Source organism: Pseudopodoces humilis, chromosome 3 (assembly GCF_049639895.1).
Source record: "Pseudopodoces humilis isolate 2021_Gansu_Grassland_sample_001 chromosome 3, ASM4963989v1, whole genome shotgun sequence".
In the NCBI taxonomy this organism is placed as follows: Eukaryota; Metazoa; Chordata; class Aves; order Passeriformes; family Paridae; genus Pseudopodoces; species Pseudopodoces humilis.
This window is the reverse complement of record NC_142202.1, coordinates 31556381-31581925: the sequence shown is the minus strand read 5'-3', so window position 1 is coordinate 31581925 and position 25545 is coordinate 31556381. Positions and strand designations below refer to the sequence as shown.

General features: G+C 47.9%; 2 protein-coding genes across 6 annotated transcripts in view; one reads left to right on the top strand and one right to left on the bottom strand.

The window, feature by feature from the left end:
* Window positions 1–12436: 12436 nt before the first annotated feature.
* MRPL14 (mitochondrial ribosomal protein L14) lies at window positions 12437–22803 on the bottom strand. Its single transcript, XM_005530602.3, has 3 exons — window positions 22730–22803; window positions 15461–15547; window positions 12437–13097 (listed from the first exon to the last, which is right to left on the bottom strand). The coding sequence occupies exons 2-3, from the start codon at window positions 15532–15534 to the stop codon at window positions 12731–12733; spliced, it is 441 nt and encodes a 146-aa protein (XP_005530659.1). The 5' UTR covers window positions 15535–15547; window positions 22730–22803; the 3' UTR covers window positions 12437–12730.
* A 64-nt stretch (window positions 22804–22867) lies between these two features.
* The window catches only part of TMEM63B (transmembrane protein 63B), a 48631-nt gene continuing 45953 nt past the window's right edge, over window positions 22868–25545 (top strand). For 2 of the 5 annotated variants that reach the window (XM_088052737.1, XM_088052738.1), the window contains exon 1: window positions 22874–23008. The gene's annotated coding sequence lies outside the window, so the exon portion shown is untranslated. Of the gene's footprint in view, window positions 23009–25545 lie in introns of all 5 variants that reach the window. The other 3 variants (XM_088052739.1, XM_005530603.3, XM_088052736.1) reach the window with 3 other exon arrangements.

Here is a 25545-nt window from a genome sequence, read left to right as displayed (position 1 = left end):
TGGTGCTACTTTTATAATGGTACCTACTGTGAGGAAATGACAGCTGGGTAAATTTTCCGCAACCCTTCACCCAGCTCTTTAGGTCTACCCCACCAATATTCAAGGGGTTGAAATCTTCTCTAAATGCTAATTGTCGCTAGAGGACACGAAGTATTGCGAGGGTTCTGAGATAATCACACACAGCCGCTTTTTGTGAGGCGAAGAAAAGCCTTTATTGTGGGGTTTTAGAACCCTTATATAAGCAGTTATGAACAGGTCACCCTGACTGGTAGAAGGAACAACACTTCCTTCATCCCATTGGTGGGACAAGAGAGAAAACACTCTCAGAACATCTGTGTCTTGTTTTGGGAGAGTAATTCCTTATTTATACAAATAATCCTTGAACAAGAAAAGATTCCCAAGACTTTCCCTTGGGAACAGTCAGTCCCTGAAAGCTTGAAATTCTCTCAGGTTCAGAAATCATGTCCACAGCTAATGGGATCATACAGTGGCTGGTGTTGCTGATATGCCTGTTCTATTCAGCATTCAGAGATAAGGAGAGATTGACTTGTATAACCACCCTGATACCTACCCCAGAGACTAGGCATGCTGCCCCAGAACCTGACACAGCCCCACAGCCCACCTCAGAAATGAACCACCCAAAGTGGGTGGGGGTTCTGGTAAAAGAAATACACAAGATGAGCCAGATGCTAAAGGAGTGCATTTCCTCAGCTGTTGGGAAACCTTCCCCCTGCGTCAAAGAAGAAGAGTTTAATGGTGCAGCAGTGGAACCCACAGACTTTACAACCGTCCAGGTTCCAGCTGAACCACAAGGGCAGTCACAGCCAGCAGCTGTTGCCCCTGTGGAAACGAGGAAGTCTAAGATGAAATCAAAAGATAAGAAAGGAGGGCCCTCACAACCTGCAGGGGAGCCAGAAGTTGAGATCATCACTGAGTCCCTAACGTATGAGAGTCTCCATAATCTGCAAAAAGACATTGCGAGGCGGGGGCATGAGCCTTATACAACCTGGTTACTTCGGGTCTGGGACCTTATGGGTACAGGCGTGCAACTGGATGGTGGTGAGGCAAGGAATGTGGGACCCTTGACCCAGGACTCAGGTGTGAATCAGATATTCGTCAGGGAGCAAGGGCCCCTTTCCCTCTGGGAGCGGCTTTTGATGAGTGTAAGAGAGAGGTTTGTCCACAGAGAAAGAATGGAAGAGCACTATCATAGAAGGGAATAGAAAACCATTGAGGAAGAGATCCAACAGCTGAGAGAAGTGGCGATATTAGAGGTCCTTTTTGGGAGGGGTGGACAGCATGATAATGACCCCGACAAAGTCAGGTGCACTGGGCAGATGTTGTGGAGTCTGGCAAATCTAGGGCCACGTGACTACACCACCTATATTGCACTGATTAACGCTGATAACAGCCGAGAGACGGTGGGTTCTGTCACCACCAGGCTTAGACATTTTGACAGTATGGTCCATGGCCCACAGCAGGCTAAGATTTCTGCTGTGATTAAGGAACTCAAAGAGGAGATGAGGGAAATGAGGGAAGAGATGAGGAAGAGCAGTTCCCATATGGCACCAGTGCGGGTCACAAGCCCAAAACTCCAAGCCCAGTGTCCCCCAGCTAGAGAGAGAGGGTACACCCCACAAGCTGAGCTGTGGTTCTTTCTACATGACCATGGGGAAGACATGGGAAAGTGGGATGGGAAACCCACTTCTGCCCTGGCAGCACGAGTGCGTCAACTCAGGCAGGGAACCAGTAACCAGAAAAGCTCCACTAAAGTAAAGGTGGCCTCAACCTCCCATGACCAAACTGCCAGATATTACAGAAAAGAGGATGATCCCCTTGAAGGAACCTCTAGCATGTATGCCCAGGGAGGAGAGGATGACCAGTGCTAGAGGGGCCCTGCCTCTAGCCAGGAAGAGGCACGGGAAAACTGGGTCTTTTGGACAGTGTGGATCCGATGGCCTGGCACATCAGAGCCACAAAAATACGAAGCTTTAGTTGATACTGGTGCACAGTGTACCCTAATGCCATCAGGACATGTGGGGGCAGAACCTGTTTCCATTGCTGGGGTGACAGGGGGATCGCAGCAGTTGACTCTGTTAGAAGCCGAGGTGAGCCTGACTGGGAAAGAGTGGCAGAAACATCCCATTGTGACTGGCCTAGAGGCCCCGTGTATTCTGGGCATGGACTTCCTTCGAAATGGCTATTACAAAGACCCAAAGGGACTCAGGTGGGCTTTTGGAATAGCTGCTGTGGAGGCAGAGGACATTAAGCAATTGAACACCTTGCCTGGACTATCAGAGAACCCATCTGCAGTAGGACTCCTGAAGGTGGAAGAACAGCGAGTACCAATTGCCACCTCGACAGTGCACCGCCAGCAGTATAGGACAAATCGAGATGCTGTGATCCCCATCCACAAGATGATCAGAGAGCTGGAGAGCCAAGGGGTGGTCAGCAAAACCCACTCACCCTTCAACAGCCCCATCTGGCCTGTGCGCAAGTCTGACAGAGAATGGAGATTGACTGTGGACTATCGTGCATTGAATGAAGTGACTCCACCTCTGAGCGCTGCCGTGCCGGACATGCTGGAGCTCCAGTACGAGCTGGAGTCCAAGGCAGCGAAGTGGTACGCCATTATTGACATTGCTAACACGTTTTTCTCCATTTCTCTGGCAGCAGAATGCAGGCCTCAGTTTGCTTTCACCTGAAAGAGCATGCTGTACACCTGGAACTGACTGCCCCAGGGTCACAGCCCCACCATCTGCCACAGACTAATCCAAGCTGCACTGGAAAAGGGTGAAACTCCAGAACATCGGCAATACATCAGTGACATCATTGTGTGGGAGAACACAGCAATGGAAGTATTTGAGAAAAGAAAAAAGATTATCCAGATTCTCCTAGAAGCTGGCTTAGCCATCAAAAAGTGCAAAGTCAAGGGACCAGCCTGAAAGATCCAGTTCCTGGAGGTAAAGTGGCAAGACAGACAGCGTCAGATTCCCACTGACGTCATCAATAAGATCACTACGATGTCTCCACTGACCAGTAAAAAGAAAACACAAACTTTCCTAGGTGCTGTAAGTTTTTGGAGGATGCACATTCCTGAATACAGCCAAATCGTGAGCCGTCTCTACCTGGTCACCTGCAAAAAGAACAATTTCTGTTGAGACCCTAAACAGCAACAAGCCTTTGCCCAGATCAAACAGGAGATCGCCCATGCAGTAGCCCTTGGCCCAGTCAGAACAGGACCAGATGTGAAGAACGTGCTCTACTCTGCAGCTGGGAACAATGGCTTGTCCTGGAGCCTTTGGCAGAAAGTGCCTGGGGAGACTCGAGGCCGACCACTGGGATTCTGGAGCCGAAGCTACAGAGGGTCCGAAGCCAACTACACTCCCACAGAGAAGGAAATCTTAGCTGCCTATGAAGGAGTTCAAGCCGCCTCAGAAGTGATTGGCACAGAAGCACAATTCCTCCTGGCACCCCAACTGCCAGTGCTGGGGTGGATGTTTAAAGGGAAGGTTCCTGCTACCCACCACGCCACCGACGCTACATGGAGCAAGTGGATCGCCCTCATCACGCAGCGCGCCCATATTGGAAACCCAAATCGCCCTGGAATTTTGGAGATAATTACAAACTGGCCAGAAGGTGAAAACTTTGGTCTCACTGATGAAGAGGAGCAGGAACAAGTGACACGGGCTGAAGAAGCTCCACCGTACAACCAACTGCCAGCAGAAGAAACACGCTATGCTCTGTTCACTGATGGTTCCTGTCGCATCATAGGGATGAACCGGAAGTGGAAAGCAGCCGTATGGAGCCCCACACGACAGGTCGCAGAGGCCACGGAAGGAGAAGGTGGATCAAGTCAACTTGCTGAACTCAAGGTCGTTCAGCTGGCCATAGCCATTACAGAAAAAGAGACGTGGCCAAAGCTCTGCCTCAACACTAATTCATGAATAGTAGCCAATGATCTGTGGGGTTGGCTGAAAAGATGGAAAAAGGCCAATTGGCAGTGTAGGTGAAAACCAATTTAGACTGCTAATGAGTGGAAAGACATTACCACTCAGGTAGAGAAGCTACCTGTGAAAGTCCATCATGTAGATGCCCATGTTCCCAAGAGTCAGGCTAATGAAGAGCACCGAAACAATGAGCAAGCAGATGAGGCTGCAAAAATAGAGGTGTCACAAATAGACTTAGATTAGCAACACAAGGGAGAGTTGTTCCTAGCTTGATGGGCCCATGATGCCTCAGGCCATCAGGGTAGAGATGCCACCTATAAGTGGGCACATGGCTGAGGGGTGGGTTTAAACATGGAGAGCATTTCTCAGGTTATTCATGACTGTGAGACATGTGCTGAGATCAAGCAGGCCAAGAGGTTGAAGCCCCTATGGTATGTTGGGCAACAGTCCAAATATAAGGAAGCCTGGCAGACTGACTGCATCACACTGCCTCAAACCTGCCAAGGCAAGCGCTATGTTCTGACCATGGTGAAAGCTACCACTGGATGGTTGGAGACCTACTCTGTGCCTCATGCTACTTCTTGGAACACCATCTTTGGCCTAGAAAAGCAAGTCTTGTGAAGAACATGGCACCCCTAAGAGAATCAAGTCAGACAACAGAACCCATTTCAAGAACAGCCTTATAAACACCTGGACTGTTTATTTAATAAGCAAAGTATCTACAAGCATAAAAAAGAATAATATTAAACAATAAAACCTCTCACTGTTCGAAGACATGGCAAATCCAGAAAAGTTCTTTTCATGTGGTGTAGCTCAGCTTGCTCAGTCTCTTATCAGTCCCTCTGGTGCTGGAAAGTGCCAAGGCCCTGGCCCCGGTGGACCACAGCTGTGAGCTCCTGGGGTTTTCCTGGGTTTTCAGTCCAGAGCAGGTTTGAACAGATACAAGGAAAAAGGAAAAGAAACACAGTCCAGGGATGTTCTCTGCCTCAGCTAGCTAAAAACTAACTAAAAGCGAAGGAGAGCTCTGTCCCGCTGTCTGTCCATGCTGCAGACAACACAGTCCAGAGCAGCATGCAGAGGAGTGAGAACAGTTTCTCAAAACAAACTGCACAGTTCTTCTTCCCCCGCTTCACTCTTGGAAACAGTGCAGAACTTAACATCCAGCATAAACAGAACAGAAAATTTGGGATACAAGCATCATAAAGACACCCCAGGACACAGTTAAACCAGCTATTTACAGATGTTAGCATTATGAAACATGGATTGTAGGCTTCCTGGAGCTGTCTAGAGCCTCTGGAAGAATGTCTGAGAGCCAAGCATCAGTCTCAGGAAACAAGGGCAATGATAACATCTACCATCCTATCATCTCCTGTCCTTACTTTCTACTTCTCCAAGCAAAGAATTTTCTGCTGCCAGTAAACTGGAGCCTTTCCTACCCTTCTCCAGACACTCACAGGGAATCTTGAGCCTTGCTCTGAAAAGGAAAGTGAAAATAAGGAGTAAAGCTCAGGTGGCTGGGCAGCACACAACCATTGTCTTTGCTCCAGTTAAGCACAAATACAAAACCCCAAAAGTTTGTCCTGCAGAAGTAATAGGCCCTCCTGCACTGGAGATGGGTACCAGCTTTCCAAGTCTCCCACGCATGCCAGGTAGATGGTCAGGGCGAAGTGTGAAAAGTCAGGAAAAAACAACACCTGAGAGCCCTCAGCAAGGCTCCCTTAGGGATGGCCTGAAGCACAAGAGTAAAAAACACATTCTGGTCTGTTCAGCTTTTGCCACCCCTGGTGAACCTAGAGTGGTCTGCTGCTGTCAGTGCCTCCAAGGAACTGCTATTGGGCCATCAGAGTGGGCATCACTCACCCACTGGACCTCTCTCTGCCCCATCCCAACATGTGGCGCCTGCTTGAGTGAGCAGGACCAGGCTTGGCAGCACCAGGACATCAGGGAACACCTGCGTTCCCTGAACGCAGTGGATGAAACATACCCTCCAGCAGTACAGGCCACCCCTAACGCTTGACTGCTGTTCTCCCAGTCCACAAAACATTACTCATTTTGGAGCCAAGAAGCAACCACCATGACTTCCAATCACTGCACCATATTGCCCCAGAAATGTGAGGAAGATTCACTTCATCCAGGGTCAGCATCCAGTCTTACAAGCTAAAGCAACAAATCCCTTAATCCCAAGAGATGTATCTAATATGGTAAACCACGTTGGGGTGCCATAGTCACAACTGACAGCCATCAAAGGAAGACATTTTTGTCCATGTCCTGGCCTTGACCCCAGGGAATACTCACCAGCGCCCCTCACACTCCACACCAATAGCCATAGCTATGAAGAGCGGCTCATTTGAGCTAGAGAGCAAGCAGGATATGGGGTACAGCTTTGTATCAAAAGACCTTAGATGTCTTTCACAGGCTCTGCCTTAGGCCATGTTGTATCTTGGGGCTTGTCTGTTTATTTTTAAGAAACTGAATTTGGTTCATGTAGTTCACAGCCTTCAGACACTTGCAAAGCAAGCTCATATTTCCAAGGCCCAAGGGACACCCTGTCTTTGGTGTCTATGCCACAACAAATGGGCACATCACTTCCCAGTCTTCTGGGGAGGGTGTGTGTACTATTCATGCTGAGCACACTCACTGTAGCCAGCATGGAGCTGAGCATCCAGGCACATTTTGATCTCTGTTAAGCAGTGAAGCCCTGGAGCAATGAATTTCATGAGGCATCTTGTGTTCTGGATGAAAGGAAAAATGAAAAAAGGTAATTTTATTTCCTCTGAAATGTTTGATTGAACACTGCCTCTACTGCACTCTCAGAGAGGGTGAATGGATGTGCCTGATGTGTTTTTTACACATCCTTCTTTTTATCCTTCTGTCAGGAGCCCTCATTAATCTTTCTTCTTTCCAGGCTAGACACTCCTGAGCTTTCCAATTCTATTTTCTTGTTAGCGGGTCCATCTGCAACAGGCCTAGGAAAATTTCCATCCTCTATCCCTGACAGGTTCTGAAATAAACTGCCCAGCCTGTTATGCTTACTTGAGGCTACACCACTGCAACAGCATTCAGACTAGATTCAGTGTCATTCCCCACCCCTTTTCTTATGCTATACAACAGGAGAAACTACTCAGAAAATGAGTTGTAGTTGTAGTTGGTGCTAATGCACTCAGAGGAGAGTCCTTTGGGTAAGGACCACACAAGCTTTAACCCTGGGGCTCTGCCCTGGCAGTGGTGCCAACCCCATCCCCCTTCCCTCACTCCCAACTCTTTGTCCCCTTTAGTCCCTCTGCATTTCCCAGTGTCCAGCCCATTGATTTTCCCTGATGGACACTCTTCCCCTGCCCTTGTCTATCTTGAACAGTAGCTGCAGGATATAAACAAGCATCCAGCTTGTTTCCCTGTCCTCCTTGCTCTCCTGGGTCATGTCAATCCTAAACAGCACAGCCACATTCAGATGAGATGCAGAAACGAAAAAAAAAAAAATGACAGCCCTCACTTGTCTCATCAGAAGGGCTCAGCAGGGTCATGACACTGCTTCTGTATGTGGCTGGGTGGAAAATGCTGCTCAGCCTGCAAACCTGAGGCTCAGCATGCCTTTCCCTCAGGGAAGGAGATCTAGCATCTGCCTCCAGATGAAAGACCCTAGCAAGTAGTGACTGCATTCTGAGGGGTTCTTTTGCATAGGGAGAATGGCCCAGCTCAGGGCTTCACAAGAGAGCCAGGCTGTGCCGCCTTGCTGCCGACCTCTGACTCCTGTTTTGCAACCCCCTGCAATCCATGAGTAGCATCCTGCTGCTGGTCGCCCCACGGGAGTCAGAATGCTGCTTTGCAGACCGATCTTCCCAGCGATCTTCCTAGACCCTGACGCCCCTGGTTACTCAGCAACCTTCCGTGGAGACAGGACTCCAACGCAGTCAGGTACTATCCCTGGTTCTCCCCGGGGCTTTTCCCGAGGGAGCAGGTCAGGCTCGGTCCCCCCAGAACCTTCCCGCGGCCGCCGGAGCTGCGCTGCCCTGCTGCGGGCTGGCGGCTGGAGAACGTTCTGACCAAGGGAGATTTTGTGTGCGCCGATTTTGTGCCGTCATTCAGGCTTAGGAGCCCGCCGAGCGCGGAGCACGGGGCAGGCTGCCGGGCACACCATCACGCCCACATTGCCATCTAGCCTCCCTCTCGGGGATGTGCAGCTCACCGCCCGCAGCCCTGCCAGCCAGCGAGGCGTCTCCGGCTGCATCACTCCCAGTTCAGCTGAGGTTTCAGCTCTCTCTCCCTCTTCTCAGCCCCCAAAGTCACCAGCTGCCTTCCCGAGCTCTGGGGTCCATCCACCCTGCTGGCACAGGGCCACGAGACAGGACCGCCTGCCTCCCAGCCTCAGTCCCCAAGCAGATGGAAGACATCAGCTCCCTGCTGCATCCTTCCACGATAATCTGTCTCGCCCACTTCCTTTCAGGGACACCTTTTCTCACAGCCAGTATATCCCCAGTGCTTGCCTGTCTTTTTCCAGACCCCAGTGTCATCACGTCTTTCATGGGCAAGCATCTTCCCAAAGGCCATCTCTCCCTACCCATGCAGGATGCCCTAAAAAAAGACACCTCTACCCCAACTCCCATGTCTGGGAGAATGTCTGGGCACAAAGTCCCCACCATAACCAGCAAATAGGCACCCTCTTGGAAGTTTCAGCTGATGCAAATCCTATATCCAAACACACAGGAATGTACACTAACCCAAAGACTCAGCTGGAACTGAAGCGGGGAACACATTTGTAATGAGGCAAGAAGACCGCAGGACTCTGCCTTTGGCTTCCCCTTCCCTTTGCAGCAGGTGGCAGGTCTCCCAGAAGCTGCACAGGAGATGAGAGAAGTCTTCCTAAGCATGTATCACGTTGGAATTCTTTTTTCATTTATGATATAGAGTCATGTTAATGGCAGAATAATAAAAAGGCACCAGGAGAGAGAATGACTTTCTGGCAACAGTGAGATAGGAAGCATTTTGGGTTTACTTCACCTCTGAGGAAATCATTCCACCTGCCTGTAGCCATCCTTAAAGAAAAGGACCTGCAGGAAGAACTGCTACACGAAGAGGAAATCACATCTGCTTTCCTAGTAGGATGGATGCAAAAGGAAAAGTCTCCTATTTGGAGAGAATTAAGCCTCAGTGGATCACAAAGAAGGATGCCTCAAGACAGAGCCCAGGAAACCCACTAGCTGCTCCCAAGACAGCACTGGCTTACTGCTCAGAAGGCTCTGGAATAGAGCAGAGTGCAGCCTGCAAGTTGAGAGCAAGCAGGTACTATCCCCTGTGCAAGAAACAAAAGAGGGGACCTGGAAATGAGGATCCTTGAGCAGGGTCTGCTCAAAGTAAAAGAGAGCCTGGGGAACCCACATCAGCCTGGGCAAGGTGCCATCCATCTGTCCGTCTACAAAAGCTCTGCAGCCAGAACAGCATGGGCTAACCATCCTGCAGCTATGGCAGGGCCCACATCAGTGGGATGGGTGGCAGCAGGCTATGGGCTCATCCACAAGCCTGACCCTTTTCCCTCAGAGAGATACTGCTACAGGCAGCACCTGGAATTTGCCAAGCACAAAGCTGTCAACATAAGCCTCTGCTGAGACTATATTCCTTATCTGGGAAGAAAGGTAAAAACTGCAGGAGACACACTATGGGATATGCTTAGCTTAGCTGTCTGCATGTCTGTTTATTAAGCCCTGAGATTAAGGATTTAGTTCCACATGTATCAGTTTACTTAGAACTAAAGCATCACTTCACATTTTAATCTCAAGTATGCTGCATTGTCTTGCCCACTTCCTCTCGTGCCCTCTCCCCATGACCTCTTCCTCAGCAAAATGCTGGAAAGTTATTAGCAAATATTATGTGAAATGTTTAATATCCAAACAGCAGGGTCTGGCATCCTGTGAGAGCTTCATAGCCCCTATGGTCAGGACAAGAAAAACAAGGATTTTTTGCAGGCGCCCAGGTCTTGCTGGTTGATGCTTTGAAGCTGGAGTTGTTGTCAAGCAAATATCTCACAGTAAAGCGTCCCTTCAGACAAGTTATAAACCAGGCTAGGCAGGAATGAGGTATTCAGCTGGGGGTAACCCTGTTTCGGCTCTACCCACAGACTGTGCATAGAAACAAAATACCCGACACAAGTGCTATTTCAAATTTTCTTCTCCAGCACTGTGTTAGTGGAAGGCATCTTCCTCTTCTGTTCTCAAACACATTTACATTAAGGAAGGCTGAGCTCCTGTCTGCAGGAAGGCAGGGACAGACCTGTCAACTGGCTTATGATTTATTAAAAAATTATAAAAGTATTTGTTTACGTGTTTATCAGGGTTGGAGGAATTTCAAAAGTTGCAGGTTTTCTAAAGCAGGATCACAGAGCAATTCAGTGGCTCTGGAAATAAACACTTTCCCTAAAGTGCATAAAAGCATATAACCCTTTTTCTACTCCATATATGATCCAGAAACAAATCTAAACATGGAAAAAAATGGCAATGGACAATGCCTGAGATGACAGGCTGTGCCATGCCCTTGTGGCACTGAAGCAAACCCCACCCAAGGGAGGGAGGCCAATCACACTTATCACTGCGACTGCCACACAGTTTGCTCACTGTCCCACTTAGAAAAACAGCATGAACATCTTCAAGCACACAGAGCTCCTCCTGGAAGCTGACTACACTCAGGTTTACTGGGAACACTGACTTCAACCAAGCAAGCTTCTGCTCTGCTGCTGTGCTGTTGGGCAGACACCTATGGAGGAGGCAAGCCCAGGGCTTAAAGGCAATGGCCAAGGGGCACAAAGGACTTGGAGCAGCAGACCCAACATTCCCTAGCACCTGGACAACAGCAGACAAGGAAAATGCTGCCAGCAGCACATGATTCTGCTTTCCCACAGAACTGAGTTCACAGGGAAGTTTTACTTAGTGGGACAGTGCCATTGAAGGATCATGTTGAAATTAAACCTATAGTACAATTTTTTGTGTGTTACCTGGAGTAATGGATTTTGAAGGGATCCAGGGCTCACTTTTTCCAGGGACAATGTGGATTTCACAGTGGGGACCATGGGGCAGATGCATCTGCAAGGAGTAACTGGAGTGTGTGATAGCTCAGCACTGCATTCTTTAGACCTTCACACTATGCAAATGCAGATTGTGAAGGAATTGCATATAAGGCAATGAAAAGCCAAAGTAAGGAGCTTTCCCAGCATAACAGGAAGAGGAGGCAGAAGGGCAAGGAGAAGCCAGCCACCACTGCCACCTGACCTCTGAGGAACTGGCCTAACACCTGCTGACTGCACTCCCTGCACCCTCTTCCCCAGCATTGCTATGTCTAGGAGTGCCGTGCACTGATGTCCCTTCAACATCCATGAGCACCAAGTTTTTCTGCTCAGCTCCATAGAAAAGCAGCTCTTTGGCTCCTGGATCCCAACCAGTCCTGAAAGCAAAAGTAGCATCTGCCCATTGCTGTGCCTAAGCTTATGAAACTGGACAACAGCCAGCCCCACCAACAGCCAACCAAAGACGATGTCCAACAATGGTCCCAAGAAGCAGTCCAAAAGGAACCTTCTTTATGTAGACCTTTTAATCTGAATCCAGCCCTTGCATTAATCTGAGAACACAATTTTCAGGGGCTGGTTAGGTGGAGAGCTCAGGCTGCATCTCACCTTACCCTCTGCTCCCCCTTCAGCTCCCCTTTGTACTTCTGCTTCCCAATCCCTGGTATGCCCTGTTCAAGCGCACACCACTAACACTGCAAACCACCATGCCCTCCTGATTCTAATTGTTCCTAAATACTTCTCTTAGGCAAAGACAGAAAGTAGTGTTTTTATTGAATGTGCCCAAAGCACTCATAGTTCATGAGGTATCTCTCCTACTCTATTACTTGTCAACCATTTTCACAGAATTCATGGAATTTCACAGAATGACTAGGTTGGAAGAGACCTTCAAGATCATCAAGTCCAACCCATGCCCTAATACCTCAACTAAACCATGGCAACAAGTGCCACATCCAGTCTTTTTTTAAACACATCCAGGGATGGTGACTCTACCAGCTCCCCGGGCAGACCATTCCAGTACTTTATCACTCTTTCTGTGATAACTTTTTCCTAATATCCAACCTGTATTTCCCTTGGTGCAGCTTGAGACTGTGACCTCTTGTTCTGTCAGTTGCTGTCTGGTGAAAGAGAACAACCCCCACCTGACCACAACCACCTTTCAGGAAGTTGTAGAGAGTGATAAGGTCACCTCTGAGTTTCCTTTTCTCCAGGCTAAACAACCCCAGCTCCCTCAGTTGTTCTTCATAGGACTTGTGTTCCAAGCTCCTCACCAGCCTCGTTGCCCTCCTCTGGACACGCTCAAGTGTCTCAACATGGTTCCTGAAGAGCCCAGAACATTTTGTAGACCCCAAGTATCACTGGGCCAGGGATTGAGTCTTGCTCCTGGGAAACTGGGAAAGGCAGAAATAGGGAAAAGAGAACATAAGCAATACAGGACAAGGATTTTCATGTTCTCATTTTAATGATGACAGACCAGATTAACACCACAGGAGGAGTAAGGGTGAAGGACCATTTCCCAAACATTTTGCAGGTGTTCTGTGAAAAAAATCAGCCTTCTTTTGGAGAAAAATAAACTTTTTTAATATTTAAATTAGTTGCTTGAAATTCTTAAAAGGGAGGAGAGATTCTTGATGAACATCAGCTTTTTCATGTTTCACCAGTTTCTGGAAAAGGACCAAGGAACAGCTACTGTATGAAAGAATATAAAAGGATTGCTGAAGACCTCTCTTAGCTTTCATATGAAGTTGCGGGCGATGGCCAATACTTTGGAGAACTCGCCTTCTCTTCTTCGCAGTGTATAGGGTATTGGTGTTTTTATTCTAGTCCCTATTGGATTTCCATTATCTTCTATGAGTACCACATTGTTGGAATCAAATCTAGGCGTCATGGTGGGGCCAGGCATCTTGTGCCCTACAATTAAAGCCTTCTTCTTTTCTCCTTTGATAGCCAGAAGGATCTTATCTCCGACTTTTCCAACCCCTGTCTTGTTATACACATGGATACATTTTGGTGCCCGGTGGTATGGCGTGTTCCCCAACGCACTGTTGTCCACCACTCGCACACGGGTTAGTTTCTGTATTGCTCGGCATGCTCCAGTGGTGCTACCAAAAAACAAGAGAGAATGAGAGACAGATCTCAATAATCCTTGGGGAGCAAAAGCAAACCCAGCACAGAATCTTATCATTACATACGCCACTTGGAAGGCATCAGCAACAAATATATACCATATGGGTGACACACTGACTCCATTCAATGCGCTCTTTGAAAGCCAGATGCTGCTTTGGACTTTGCAGACTCTACTAAATGTCAAACATAAAACAACCTTTCTACTCTAAAACACAACTAAAAGATGGAGTGAAGAGTGGTTTGCATATCACAGGCTTTTTAGCAACTGCAGATGATCTAGCGTCAATTTACAAGCAAAAAAAAAAAAAAGCGCCACTTCCATTTCAACAGCCTGCAGGAAGCTAAGACTCAAGTCAGGCTCTTCCAATCTTGCACACAGTCCCTAGCACTAATGACTTTTGTGACCAACCTTCCCTTCAGTGAAGTCTGTGAGTCTCATTTTTGCTCTCAGTAAGATCCCTGAGGTCCTACTGGGCCTGTGCTAAGCTGTTCCCAACTAAAATCTAAGAGATCACCACTTTCCCCAGGTGGAAGGAATCCAGAGAGACGCAGTATCTTCAGTATGTTTGCTTTGCGGGAGTAAGAAGCAACGTAAATAAACTGCACAATAGTAAGTCTGATTTTGAATAAACTTGGGAACAGCAGGAACATGCTCCCTTACAGAAACCATTATTCTTTTACTCAGTGAGCTCAAACTCAAGTGATTTGTTGCTTGTCTTCAAAAGACACCCAGACACAGATCACTGGAAAAGCAGGAAGATTCTTTCTGCTGCTAAACAACTGCTTTGCAGTGAGGTACTGAGCTCTGGCCAGAGCTGCAGGAATGCCAACCTGCTGCCAGCTGAACTACTTAGTGACAGCATATAGAAGCAACCTAACCATTCATCTCATTTTTCAGAAGCCTGTAAAGTAAATAGGGACCATCATCCCTCCTTGAAGAGGAAGGGCCTGTATTTGCAAAGCTACCTAAAAGACGAGCATGCACACCAAATGTGGTGTGGATGGACATCAGCTGAAGCAGGTATTTTTACACATGGTGAAGGAAGGCCAGTGGAGTCAGCCTGCATTAGTCCAACTGCTCCAGAGGTCAAGCACTGCCTTTCAAGATCTGTTTCCCAAAGAGGCCTACTTTAGCTTTCCTCTCTCTCTCTCAGAAGTCACTGATCTCTGCAAGCAGCCACCCTCTCCCATCCCATCCTCTGGCAGGGACTGCAGCACACCACTGTCTCTTCTCTGCCTGCCATCTGTGGCCATACAACAGGGAAGACAGAAGGGAGGAGGCTGAAAAAAAAAAGTGTTGTCATAGGAAGGAGCAGGGACAACCTCGATGGGACCAAGTGTTACAACACAGCAGTAGCAAACAGATATAAATGTGACTGTCCAGGAAACCACTAGACAAGAATAACTGCACTGGGAGAACTTTTTCTTTCCCTTTTTTCTTCATTTCTGCCACAGTCTTTGAGTAATACCCCACAAAGAAAAGGTCTCCCCATTAAGATTTTTGAAGTCCTTCCCACCTTTATGAACTAGACTTCACCTCCCTCTCACTGTCAATTATATATGCTTTAAATGTATATTGGCCAAAGTTCTCATGCAGCCCACTTACAGAGAAAGCCACAAAGACCTGGATACCTACTCTGGATAGCTCCCAAGACTATCACAAAACCTATCCCTGAGCATTGTCTTAATCCCCTCTCTAGGCCACAGTCCTAGGAATGACTATTCTCATCCTTTAAACTGAAGCCCTGACCCTTCAAAAGAGTTCTAGAGAGTCCCCATATTGGCAGAGTATACCGTGGGATCAAGCTCTAAACTTTGTGAAAGGCATTGCAAAATTTGAAGTCCATAAATTTAAAACTTTAAATGCCTAAAGCCTGGAATAAGAAACAAAAGAAAAATAACTAAATAGGCACTGTAAAGTAAGAGAAAGTAATTTTTCAGATTATTTTTATTCCAATAACTTAAATTATAAACTCTTTAATAACTTTAAGCACTGTAATTGGCTCTGGATCATCAGGGGCCTGCTGTTGTTTTTTTTGCACTTGCATGAGAAACACAGACACTTTCAACTTCTACTTGCAGGCCCATGTAACGCTGTCAAAGGCCTGAAAGCCTCCTCACACACATATGAAAAAGCAGAGTTCAGACTGCCAGGAACCTGCAAATGGAGTGTCTGGGCTCACTTTTCTACCTGTGAAAGGAAAACTGTGAGGTTATTTTTTAAATTATATTACCCTTTTGAATTACAAATGCTGTATCTTATTCTTGTTCTACTTAACAGCTTCTGTTTCAATCATGAAACATTCTGAAGAAGACAAAAGCAAAATTTGAAAGTTACCTGAACTGTCGTTGGATCACAGCACTGCTTAGATGGGTTAAAGATAAAACAAATCGTCCATTCAAGAAAGCCATTTGGTAACCAACCCTGCATAAGAAACGAAAGAATTATTAACTCTGGAAAATGGACAGAATTTGGTTTGCTTTCTTTCCTTTACATCAATCACACACTAGGGCCTCAACAACTATTTAGATGCTGCAATCCACAGGACACAAAGTGGTAGCAGCATCTGCAGCACACTACAAGCAGATCTACAACCCCTGTCTGAATTCAGGAGGCAGTGTAATTCAGACACATATACTACAAAGCAGGATTCAGTATCACTGCATTGCAGTTTCCTCCACAGAGAGGTAAGGGCCCTTCCATGTGCACTGTGAATCACGTAACAAGAAGCAGGTTTGAGAATTTCACACGTGAACTGGTTTGGAGGCTGCAGGGCCCAGTAAAAGCTACCAAGGTTACCTACAAAAGCAAAAGGCAACATAACCTACAGACTGACATCACAGCTTCAGGAAACAATTTTCCAGACAAGAAACAAGTCAAAGCTCCATTGGTGAAGGAATGCTCTCTCTTAGCACACAAAGGTATTAAGCAGCCTGTTTAGAGACCACAGTAACACTGCTGCCAGTCTTGCCCTGTTCAGGCTGCACAGAGAAAAGAGTTCCCTGTACCTTTACAGTGCTTGTTCAATGCTGCTGTACACTGTACACCACCCTGACTGCAGCAGAGCTGGGTTACAAGGGTAACCTCTGACTGAGAACCACACCCTCTTCCCCTGCCTACATCTATGGCAGTTCTCCAACCTCATTCTGTCAGACTGACAGAGACCAACTTGCGTGTGCAGTCACAAAGGCTTATCTGAACCCAGATCACTTTCCCAAACATCATTAGGGAGCGATGACCCAGGTGGTTATGCCGGCAGGTCCAAGTGAAGGGAGGAAACAACACAGACCTAAAGCCAGTCCTCTTACAGGCCAGCTCAGGTACAGCTAACTTTCCACTTGACTGCAACTACTACCATGTGACACTGCTTGCTGTGACTTTGGTAGTGTAACCAACATGTGCTCTCTTTCTCTCCTTTCTAAAGCAAACGCTAAAAATCCATTGACCTCATCTGTCTCTCTGACAGCTCTGATGAGTTTTGGGCCAAACTAGAGCAATACATTGTAAAGACATTTTTTTAAACTTTTCTTTTAAAAACAAAGCTGAGTTTACTTCTCTAGGGAGAAAAAAATACCCACAGAGCCTTCTGACAGACAATGCCACAGCTCTTACTACAACCAAGTAAAGTCCAGCCTAAATCTTCACTACTTTTGTTTTTTTCTCCAGTGTGTTTGCTTACTTGGGGATGCATGTAAATTTTAGGGTTTGCAGTTGCTCTACAGAGCAAGTATTACCTGAGTGCACAATGAGAAGCACAGGACATGTGCACCACAGCAGTTTTGAGCAGCGCTACACCTGAGCAAAGCACAGGTGGCAAACCAATTCTGTCACACGGGCAGATTTGGAAGAGAACAGCAAGAGCCAAAGCCTGTATTGATTTACTAAAAAAACAAAACTTATCTCTGGGGTAGATGATCATCAAATGAGTTCCTGCACTGTCTCCTCTCTGAAATGAGACTCCAAAAAGGCTGTGTTTATGCCACATGTCCTTACCTAACTGTGTGATCCTAATGACAGCAAGGTCCTGTTGCATTTACAGTGCTACTGGCAATCAAGATCCAATAACTGGCTTTGCTGCTGCCCAGGTTTCTAAGCAAGTTCAACTACGCTGACTTGCTTTAAGCCCACCATCTGCCTGTGTCCTGTTCTGCACATGGGTGTGCTGTCTCCCCACATGAAATTCAAACTCAGTGGGTAATAATGCTCCTACTTTCTCCAGAATCACAAAGAGCCTTTGGATCCCTCTACAAAACCCAAACAAGCAGCAGTAATTTGGCCTCACTGTTGTCTTTCATGAACACTTCTTGGGGAGTTCAGATACCACTGTCACCCCCATCTCTATTTCCTAGCAGGTATGGTAGCTTTGGTGGTTGGAGAAGGTGCATCTCATTCTCAACATTACATAAGATCAATAGGAGAGGTCTGCGGGCTCATGACAAGGCAGGCAAAGGTGCAGGCTCTGCCTGCTGTCAAAGAGACAGCAGTGTCAGGACCAGAAAAGCCAGATGTGCTTAAAGCGCATCTAAAATGTGCTCAAATCTAAATTCACTCATTGCTCCTGGCAAAAGTCGCTGTTTGTTTCTACCCTGCAACATCAGTGAAGGTTTGAAGTTACAAAACTACTAGTGGAAGCATCAATAGCATTAAGTGTCCAAGGTCTGTTTATTTTTCCGATGACTCAGTACCCTCTTCTTAGCTAAGAATTATTCCTCAGCACATTAAGAGGTGTCACAAGCTAAGAAATTTTGCGTGATTGATTCTTTGGTATGAAGCATCCTGTTAGCAACTGAGTAAACAGGGGGAATGCTTCCAATTAACAGGAGGGTTCAGGGTGGAGGGAAAAGAAGAATGCATCTATGGCATGAAGAGCATTCAAGGGTGCAAGAGTGCTCACAAAGAGTGAATCACAACTTCAACTATTGTAACATGCCAGTTTCCTTTCTAGAAAGGAACAGCCAATAGTCTGGGTCTGTCTCCAGGTGCTTCTCAAGTAGATCCAGTCCCTATTTAATCCCTCTGTGGCTGTGAACTTCATCTCTCCTGCCCTCAGTTTGCCCCTGTGGAGTTGCTATTTACTAAACAAATTTGAAGGGCACAGAAGCCATTCACTCTGCCACACTTGGTGCTGGCACATGAACACTCAGAGGTGGTGCCAAAATTGAAGAGCTGCTATAAATCGATGACAGCCATCAGTCCCACTGCTCCCAGCACTTTTCTCCTTCCCAGCACATGTTGCCTCACACCAGTGGGCCTTAAAAAGGCTCAGAGGAAGCTGCATTAAGGCACAGGGAATGCATATGATCCAAGTTTGCTTTTGAAGTTGGCTCTCCCCAGGTCACCAGGTTTCAGTGCTCATAGGTGTATGGGAAGAGTAACCCCATAACCTTCAAGCACTGGAAAATTTGTAGGAATTTCCAGAAGTATGCCATCGGTACTGCCCAACTGATACAGGCAGGAGCACACTCCAAAATACCCTGGACAGGCAAAACACCACCACTTGCTTAGTACTTAGTCACTGATACACCCTGACTAAGGATTTATTTTTGAAGGGACTTTTGGAGGTCATTTAGTCCAATCTCCTGCTCATGCAGGATTAATTTCCAAGTTTTTCATGCCAGGCAAGAACAGTATTTCAACAGACACTGTCCTAAAGTGAGTGGCCTAACACAACAGCAACTATTGATATAACATTGACCACTCATAACTGCACCAAAGCAGCAATAAAGAACCATGCAGAGGAATCTCTTGCTGTTTCTACCCTGCTGCCACTAATTTCTAGTAGTGGCTCTATCTCATGAAAATCATAGTCACAGAGATACTTTGCCCCTCTCCACATATCCATTAAAAGTTATCACAGACCTCAGAAAAGAGCTCGAAGTAACATTCATAAAAGGGTGAGGAATTTGTTAATCAAATATTCATTAAAACTACCTATTTCTACTTCACTGAATTACTTTTGAGCATGCAGTAACCTGCTACTGCAAATACTCTTCTCAAGAGCTCTTCTGCCTTACCCTATTCAATGCAAAAGACTGACACAAAATTCCAACACTGCTCAACAAAGAAACTCTTCACCAGTTATAAACATCTAGAAGTTACTTACCCACTGCACCGTTTTCAAGTGCACTAGCTATCACCTTCAGTGGTTTTTACTTGATATTAAAGAACCAGCTTATATTTACTGCAATCTTGAGTGGCTCTTGAATGAAGAAATTCTGGTAAGTTTCCCCCTAATAAAATTAGAAAATACAAAAAATACTCGTACAGCATTTTCATCAAATGCATGAGTAGACTATCAGGGAACTGATGCAGAGCAAGGACATGTGCCAGACAAGGAAGACAGGATTACATACTCAGTTTGAATGAACATCAGGGCACACATCACCAAGAAAGGAAGCCCTATGTCCCCCCATCACACACTTCCATCAACTCCCTTAGGCTGGCTTCAGCACTTATGTAAATCAGTCACAGTTTTCAGCTAGCTCTGTTTCTTGATCCAGCTCAACCTGAAGGCACATGAACACTGCTGCAATGGAATGTGGCACAAGACAAGACTGGGACTTCTTCCACTGCCAACCCAGACTTATGTGGTGACAGTATCTCCAAAGAAACACCAGATTTGGACAAGAAAAGGACCTCTTGTCATTTCAGCAAAAACACCAGTGTGTTTCACAAGAATGGTCTGCATGAATCTGCTCTACTAATACAGCCATGGGAGAACTGAAAAGGTCTGCATCTGAACACTCCAGAAGCCAGTGCAACAGCTCTGACCAAGTTCTTATCAGTGGTGTATACACTAAAAAACAGTCAAGGCACCAGTCTTACCTTGCCTTTATCCTAGAGCAATTGTAACTTTGAAGAATGCTGTTACCTGCAAATCCAGTACTACTTTCCTTTTTAATCACAAGTTTTGGAACTAACCCCTCCTCCCTATATTCCCAAGATTTGCAATTCCAGAATCATTCAGTTATTCCTTTTCCCTATTTCTGTTGGCAAATCATCCACACAGACAGGCCTCATGGAAAACCAATGGATGTTGCAAAGCACATGCTGAGGCAAATTACCCAAAGCCTGTTGTCAAAGCCAAAGAAACCAGGTAAAAATATTTTTCACTTTTATAGCAGTGACCTAATCTGCAGAGTCAAACAGCGGGAACCAACATCACCTCTATTCTTTTAAAAGATCAAAACAGACATGCTCCAGGCACCATAAAGATTTGAACTGCATCTGTCATCCACCATTTAAACATAAGATATAAACCCAAGACAGTACATGCAACGCAGACGCCTAAACCCCTACTCTGCCACTGCAGGTCTATTTATAGACTGTCTGCCACAGTGAGCTGCAGGAGCCAACTGTGAACTAAGGGACTCAATCCATTCACAGCTCTCCTCATAAAGGAAGCAACGTGATTAAGGGATGTGTGTGTTAAAAATACACAAGATATTCATTACCAAGACATAACTGGTTTTACATTAATGACAGACAAAAAGGCCAGGATCCACAAAGAGGAATTAAGTATTTTTAAAATCTATTTATGAATAGGATTATCTACTAAACAGGACATTTATTGATCCAAGTTATCAACAGAAACTAACTACAGGTACATCTGTTAACAACTTCGAAGCAAAACACATTAACCTCATTTTCCAGACCACGATCTGGAATGGCAGATAACAAAAGCTGCATACCTTTAAAATAAAACTTACTTTTGACTTTTTAAGTATCCAGAAGTCACAACTCTTAAGTACTTACGGTACTTATTGTTCTAATATCCAAACACCTAAAATCATCCTATATGTTGATATTCACAGCAATGTACTAAAATAATGAGGGGTTATTCTCAGTGCACCAGCAGAAAATTAAGCTACAGAGAGGACCATTATCTGTGTGAAGTAAAAGGAAATGAGCAATAGAGCAGGTACTGGATCAGATCCAGAAGCTCTCTCTGGTGGGCCTGTGGGGTTTGAGGTGAAGCCAAGAAAGGTCCCTCCCCATCTCTGCCTTTGGGAATTACATGAGAATTCAGAGAATTGCCCACATTATCATAATTTTACACTGCTATCACCTCTTAAATGTCGCTTTACTGGTTTTAGAAATACTGAGGTCTCAAGAGCAGGACAATGGTGGAAAGCGACAAGACCAGATTTAGTTTCCAGCCCCAACCTGAGTGGCCAGGCCACAACCAATAAAGTGCAATCACAACCCAAACAGCAGTAACCACGCTGGGAGGAGCTGTGACAAGGAGAACAACATAAACAAGAAGGAAGAGAAATCATATAGCTGTGTCTCGACCATGAAAAAAAGACAGGAACAACTGATTTGACAACAAATGACAATGACCTAGGCTAGTTTTTCACAGAACAGAAAACAATAGTGGCTCTAGGTCTTCCTGATAAAGCTATACCAGAAAAGGATGCCTAATGTCAGAATTCAGGCTTAAGAGAAACATGACCTGGAGACAAAGGCATGCTCACATTGCAAGGCAGTACAGAACTACCTGCAGCTTTTGTGGCATAAGCCTCATTTCTCACTCAGAAACTTCCCTTAACTCAGTCTCTCTTCTTCCAAACAAGACCCTCTCAGGCAAGCCTGGACAGCTCTGGAACCAGAGAAGCCAACAAATGAGCATCTGCTGCTAAAAAGGCTAGCTTGTCCACCTGTTTTTACTACAAAGATTAAGTAATTGATGCTTTTAAGAAATACGTTATACTGTCTTTTCCCCCAGTTGCCTTCCCTTATTCACTGGACCTCCAAAAGAGCTTTCTGGAGAATAACCAGGAAAGCACAGACTAGTGCCCACACTTCCTGAGTCCCCATGACACACGCGAGCAAATGCCACACTTGTCAGGACACAGGAATTTTGGTCTAACTTTGCTGTGTGACTACTCAATACCCACAAAGGCCTAACTCCATTATCGCAGTCCCACACGAATTCTGAGCAAAGAAACGCTCTGAACATGCAGGAACTTCAGAAGAGTGTTTTCCCTCTCTCCCAGGCCACACTGCGGAGGCACGGACTGCAGGCCAGTGGGAGGACAGTGTGCAAGCGACACAGACTCCAGCTCTCAGCTCCTTTCGTGCAATGTCACCACCCACCGCCGCGCTGCATGCCACTCGAGCACCGCTTAAGCTCGCGCCGCGCATCTTCGGGGACGGCGTTTCTCCGTCCCTCTAGAGCAGCAGCTCATGCTCAGGGTTAACACGTTCCAAGCCCAGTGCACAGAGTCCCAGGGGCACCAGCAAGCGGCTCCCTCCAAGGCACGGGCAGCAGGGCCGGGATCCGGGTGCAGGGAGGGCCCGGCCAGCCCCGGCGCCCTGGGGCCCACAGGCGAGCACGGCAGCGGCACAGCCCCAGCGCCCGGTGGATGAGGGGCCGTGCGCGCCCCGAGCCGCTCAGCCACGGGGCCGTGTGAGGGCCCGGCGCCGGCCCCGGGAAAAAGCACGCCGAGAGGAGGCTGGCTCAGCGGCGGGGCAAGACCGAATACCGGTCCTGCTGGGCGCTACGGTACTGAGCTACGCTACACTGCGCGGCACGGCACGGCACCGCATCCCACCTGTCCCGTCCCGTCCCGTCCCGTCCCGTCCCCAGACCCCGCCAAGCACCTCCGCGGGCAGCTTCCGAGCGCACGCGCCCTACTGCCCAGCGCAGCCCCCGTGCGCACACACAGCGCCGAGGCCCCGCCCCCCGCCTCTGTGCGGAGCCGGCGGCTGCGCGCCCCGCCCACCGCCGGGGCCCCGCCCCTGGCGAGCGCAGCCGAACCGAGCCGAACTCAGCCGAGCCCAGCGGTCGCCGTTCGCTGCCGAGGGCGGCGGAGAGCAGCGCGCTACTACAGCGCCTGGCCCGGCCCGATCCGGGGGGAGCCCGTCCGCGCTTGACACGGGGTAAGGAGCCGCCCGTGAGCGGGCGGCGGCGGGGGCGCGGCGGCCGCGGCTCCTCTAGGCCCGGGGGGATTTTGCCGGCGGGGATGGGGAGGGGTCTGCGGTGGCGCTTCAGGCCGTGCTGAGGGCGGGCCGGGCCGGGCGCGCGGTCGTTGCGCCGAGCCCGCGGTGGGGGCGGCCGGGGCCGGGGGCGCCGCTGCCATCTTGGGGCGGAGCGGGGCGGGGGTCGCGCCCGGCGCGGCGCCCGTGGAGCGCGGAGGGCCGCCCGCCGCCCCAAGGCCGCGCAGGGTTTCCTTCTGTCCTCCGAGCGCCTGTCCTTTGCCGTCCCTCGACTCGGCTGTTGTTGCGTTTGTGCACCTCGGGGGTCGCTGGACCCCTGCCCGCGGGGCGCCCGTCTCTTCTGCGGTCGGTGCTTTTGTGCGTGTTAGGGCTCGGAGAGGCGTCTGCCCGCCCCCCGCCGCTCCTGCAGGCACCGCTGCGAAGGAGAGCAGCAGGGAGGCAGGAGGGATGTTCTAAGGGTGGTGGGAGTAGCGAGCAGGTTTCTGATATTTCCCTGCTTCTCCTCCCCTGTAGTACTTGAGAGAGGGCTATTGGATATCGCTCCTGTCCGTGGCCAGATAGCCAAGCAATCCCTTTTTGCTCTTCGCCAGCTCCACCACATCAGCAAACCATGTTTTTTCCTCCTGCCGTAGAGTGCACCTTTTAAGTAGCTACCTGCTGGAGAGGGGCATCACGCCAAAAATCTGCAATGTGGCTGCAGTCAGCCTGGGGTTCTCAGCAGGTTTGGTAGCTCTCAGCTGGATGGAGAGCAGTTTTGGCAATTTGAGGTTCTGGGCACCTCCCTCTCTTTCTCCTCTCGATAGCAGAAGTTAGAAACAAAAAGCCTATCAGTGTGTACTTAGAGTGGCTAATTTAGTTGTGCATAATCCGAAAGGAGTCCCCTCTCTCCTGGGTTTGTCTGTTACTGTGAAAATGTCCTGCTCCGTGGTGTCCTTCTCTGGGGCAATCACACACGGAAGGCCATGGAGCTGTGGGGCAGGAACATCCGATTAGCAGCGGTCACAAAGCTACTTACTGAAGGGTTGTAAAGCTCAGGTGCCTTGTGGGTGGTGCTGCCGATGCCCCATCTGAGTGTGGGACAGAACGTTTGCAAGTCCTTGGCAGGGACCATTACCCCTCCCCTCCAATCTCACTGTACAGTCCCTAATAGCTTTTATTACTCTTAATGCTTCTGAGAGAGCGCAAAGCTGACCACTCAGCTTGTAACTGACTCCAGGAGGACTCCATTCAACCAGAAATAGCAAAGCATTACTTCTAATGACTGCAATTAGCTGGTATCTACGAGGAAGGCCTTTTTCATCTTGAGCCTTTTAGTAGTAGGAATACGCTATCTTTATGGGGAGAGACGTCCATTCTGCAGTCTTCACCTGGATACCATAACAGCAAAATAAACATGAAAGAAGATGCCTTTGAGGGGGTTGGGAAGAGGCTCTGGTTTGACTCATAAGTATGTTTTGTTGCACTAAGTTTGCCCTATTTTTGTCTGTTCCTGTCTTTGGTAACCTTGGAAGGAACTGAAGCTACTGTATTTTCTGAGGGAGTCAGTTTTCATGTCAAGAAGACATTGCCACGAGGCTTTGCAATGCTCAGTTTTCTTGCCCTTTGATCGGAGTGCAGTGCAACTGTCCTGAACTGTTCTGAAGCCACGAGTTGAGCCAAGAAAAGAAAAATCCTGAATGTGATTTGCTTTTAGTTTGCGTAGGGGTTTAATATTTTTTTTTCTTTCTGGGCTTAAAATATCCTTGGTTATATTTTTCAGCTTTCCGTAGTAATAAAGTGGGCTAGGAACTTGTTTGGAGGGGTTTTTATATTGTTTACGTGGAAAAAAAATCTTCACAACATCTCTTCATTCTGGGAACTACAACTTCTAGAAAATCCCAGGTAGCCTGAGGTTTGCCGTAAATGTACTGAGAGCTGGCAGTGCCCAGGTCCTGTTTTTTCTCTGTTGCTAATTACACTTTGTGTGAGCCTCCTGTCACTGGGAGCCCCACAGCATCCTGCCGGCAACTCCTCTGTCATCTGCCCATCCACACCGAGGTGCTACCTCAGCCTGCATCCTTTCTGAAAGTGCCCCATCTCCATCCTGGTGGCCAGGGTGAGGCCGTGTGCTGAAAGTCCAAGGACTGCAGGCAACACTTCCTGCTCCCACCGAAGACAGTTGGGACCTGTATCATCTGATATGAAGCCTGCGCAGCTGTGTGGTTCTTGGGGAGGGAGGAGGCTCTGGGTGTAGGATACTCCGTGTGCGCCGTTAATTGCAGACAGCGCTGGTTATGGATCCTGTGGCTGATTTGCATATCAAAGCATCTGAGAGTTCTGCCGTGGGTAGGGATGGGCAGATTTGATAAGGCTTCCTGGAGGCTGGGACTGGATCTTCCCCGGGGCTTTTTGAGATATACAGATGAGACAAGATGATGGGAATGTTTGGAAAATGGAGTTTGTCTTCGTGGCCTTGAATGACAGGGCCGTAAAGGCTTTTT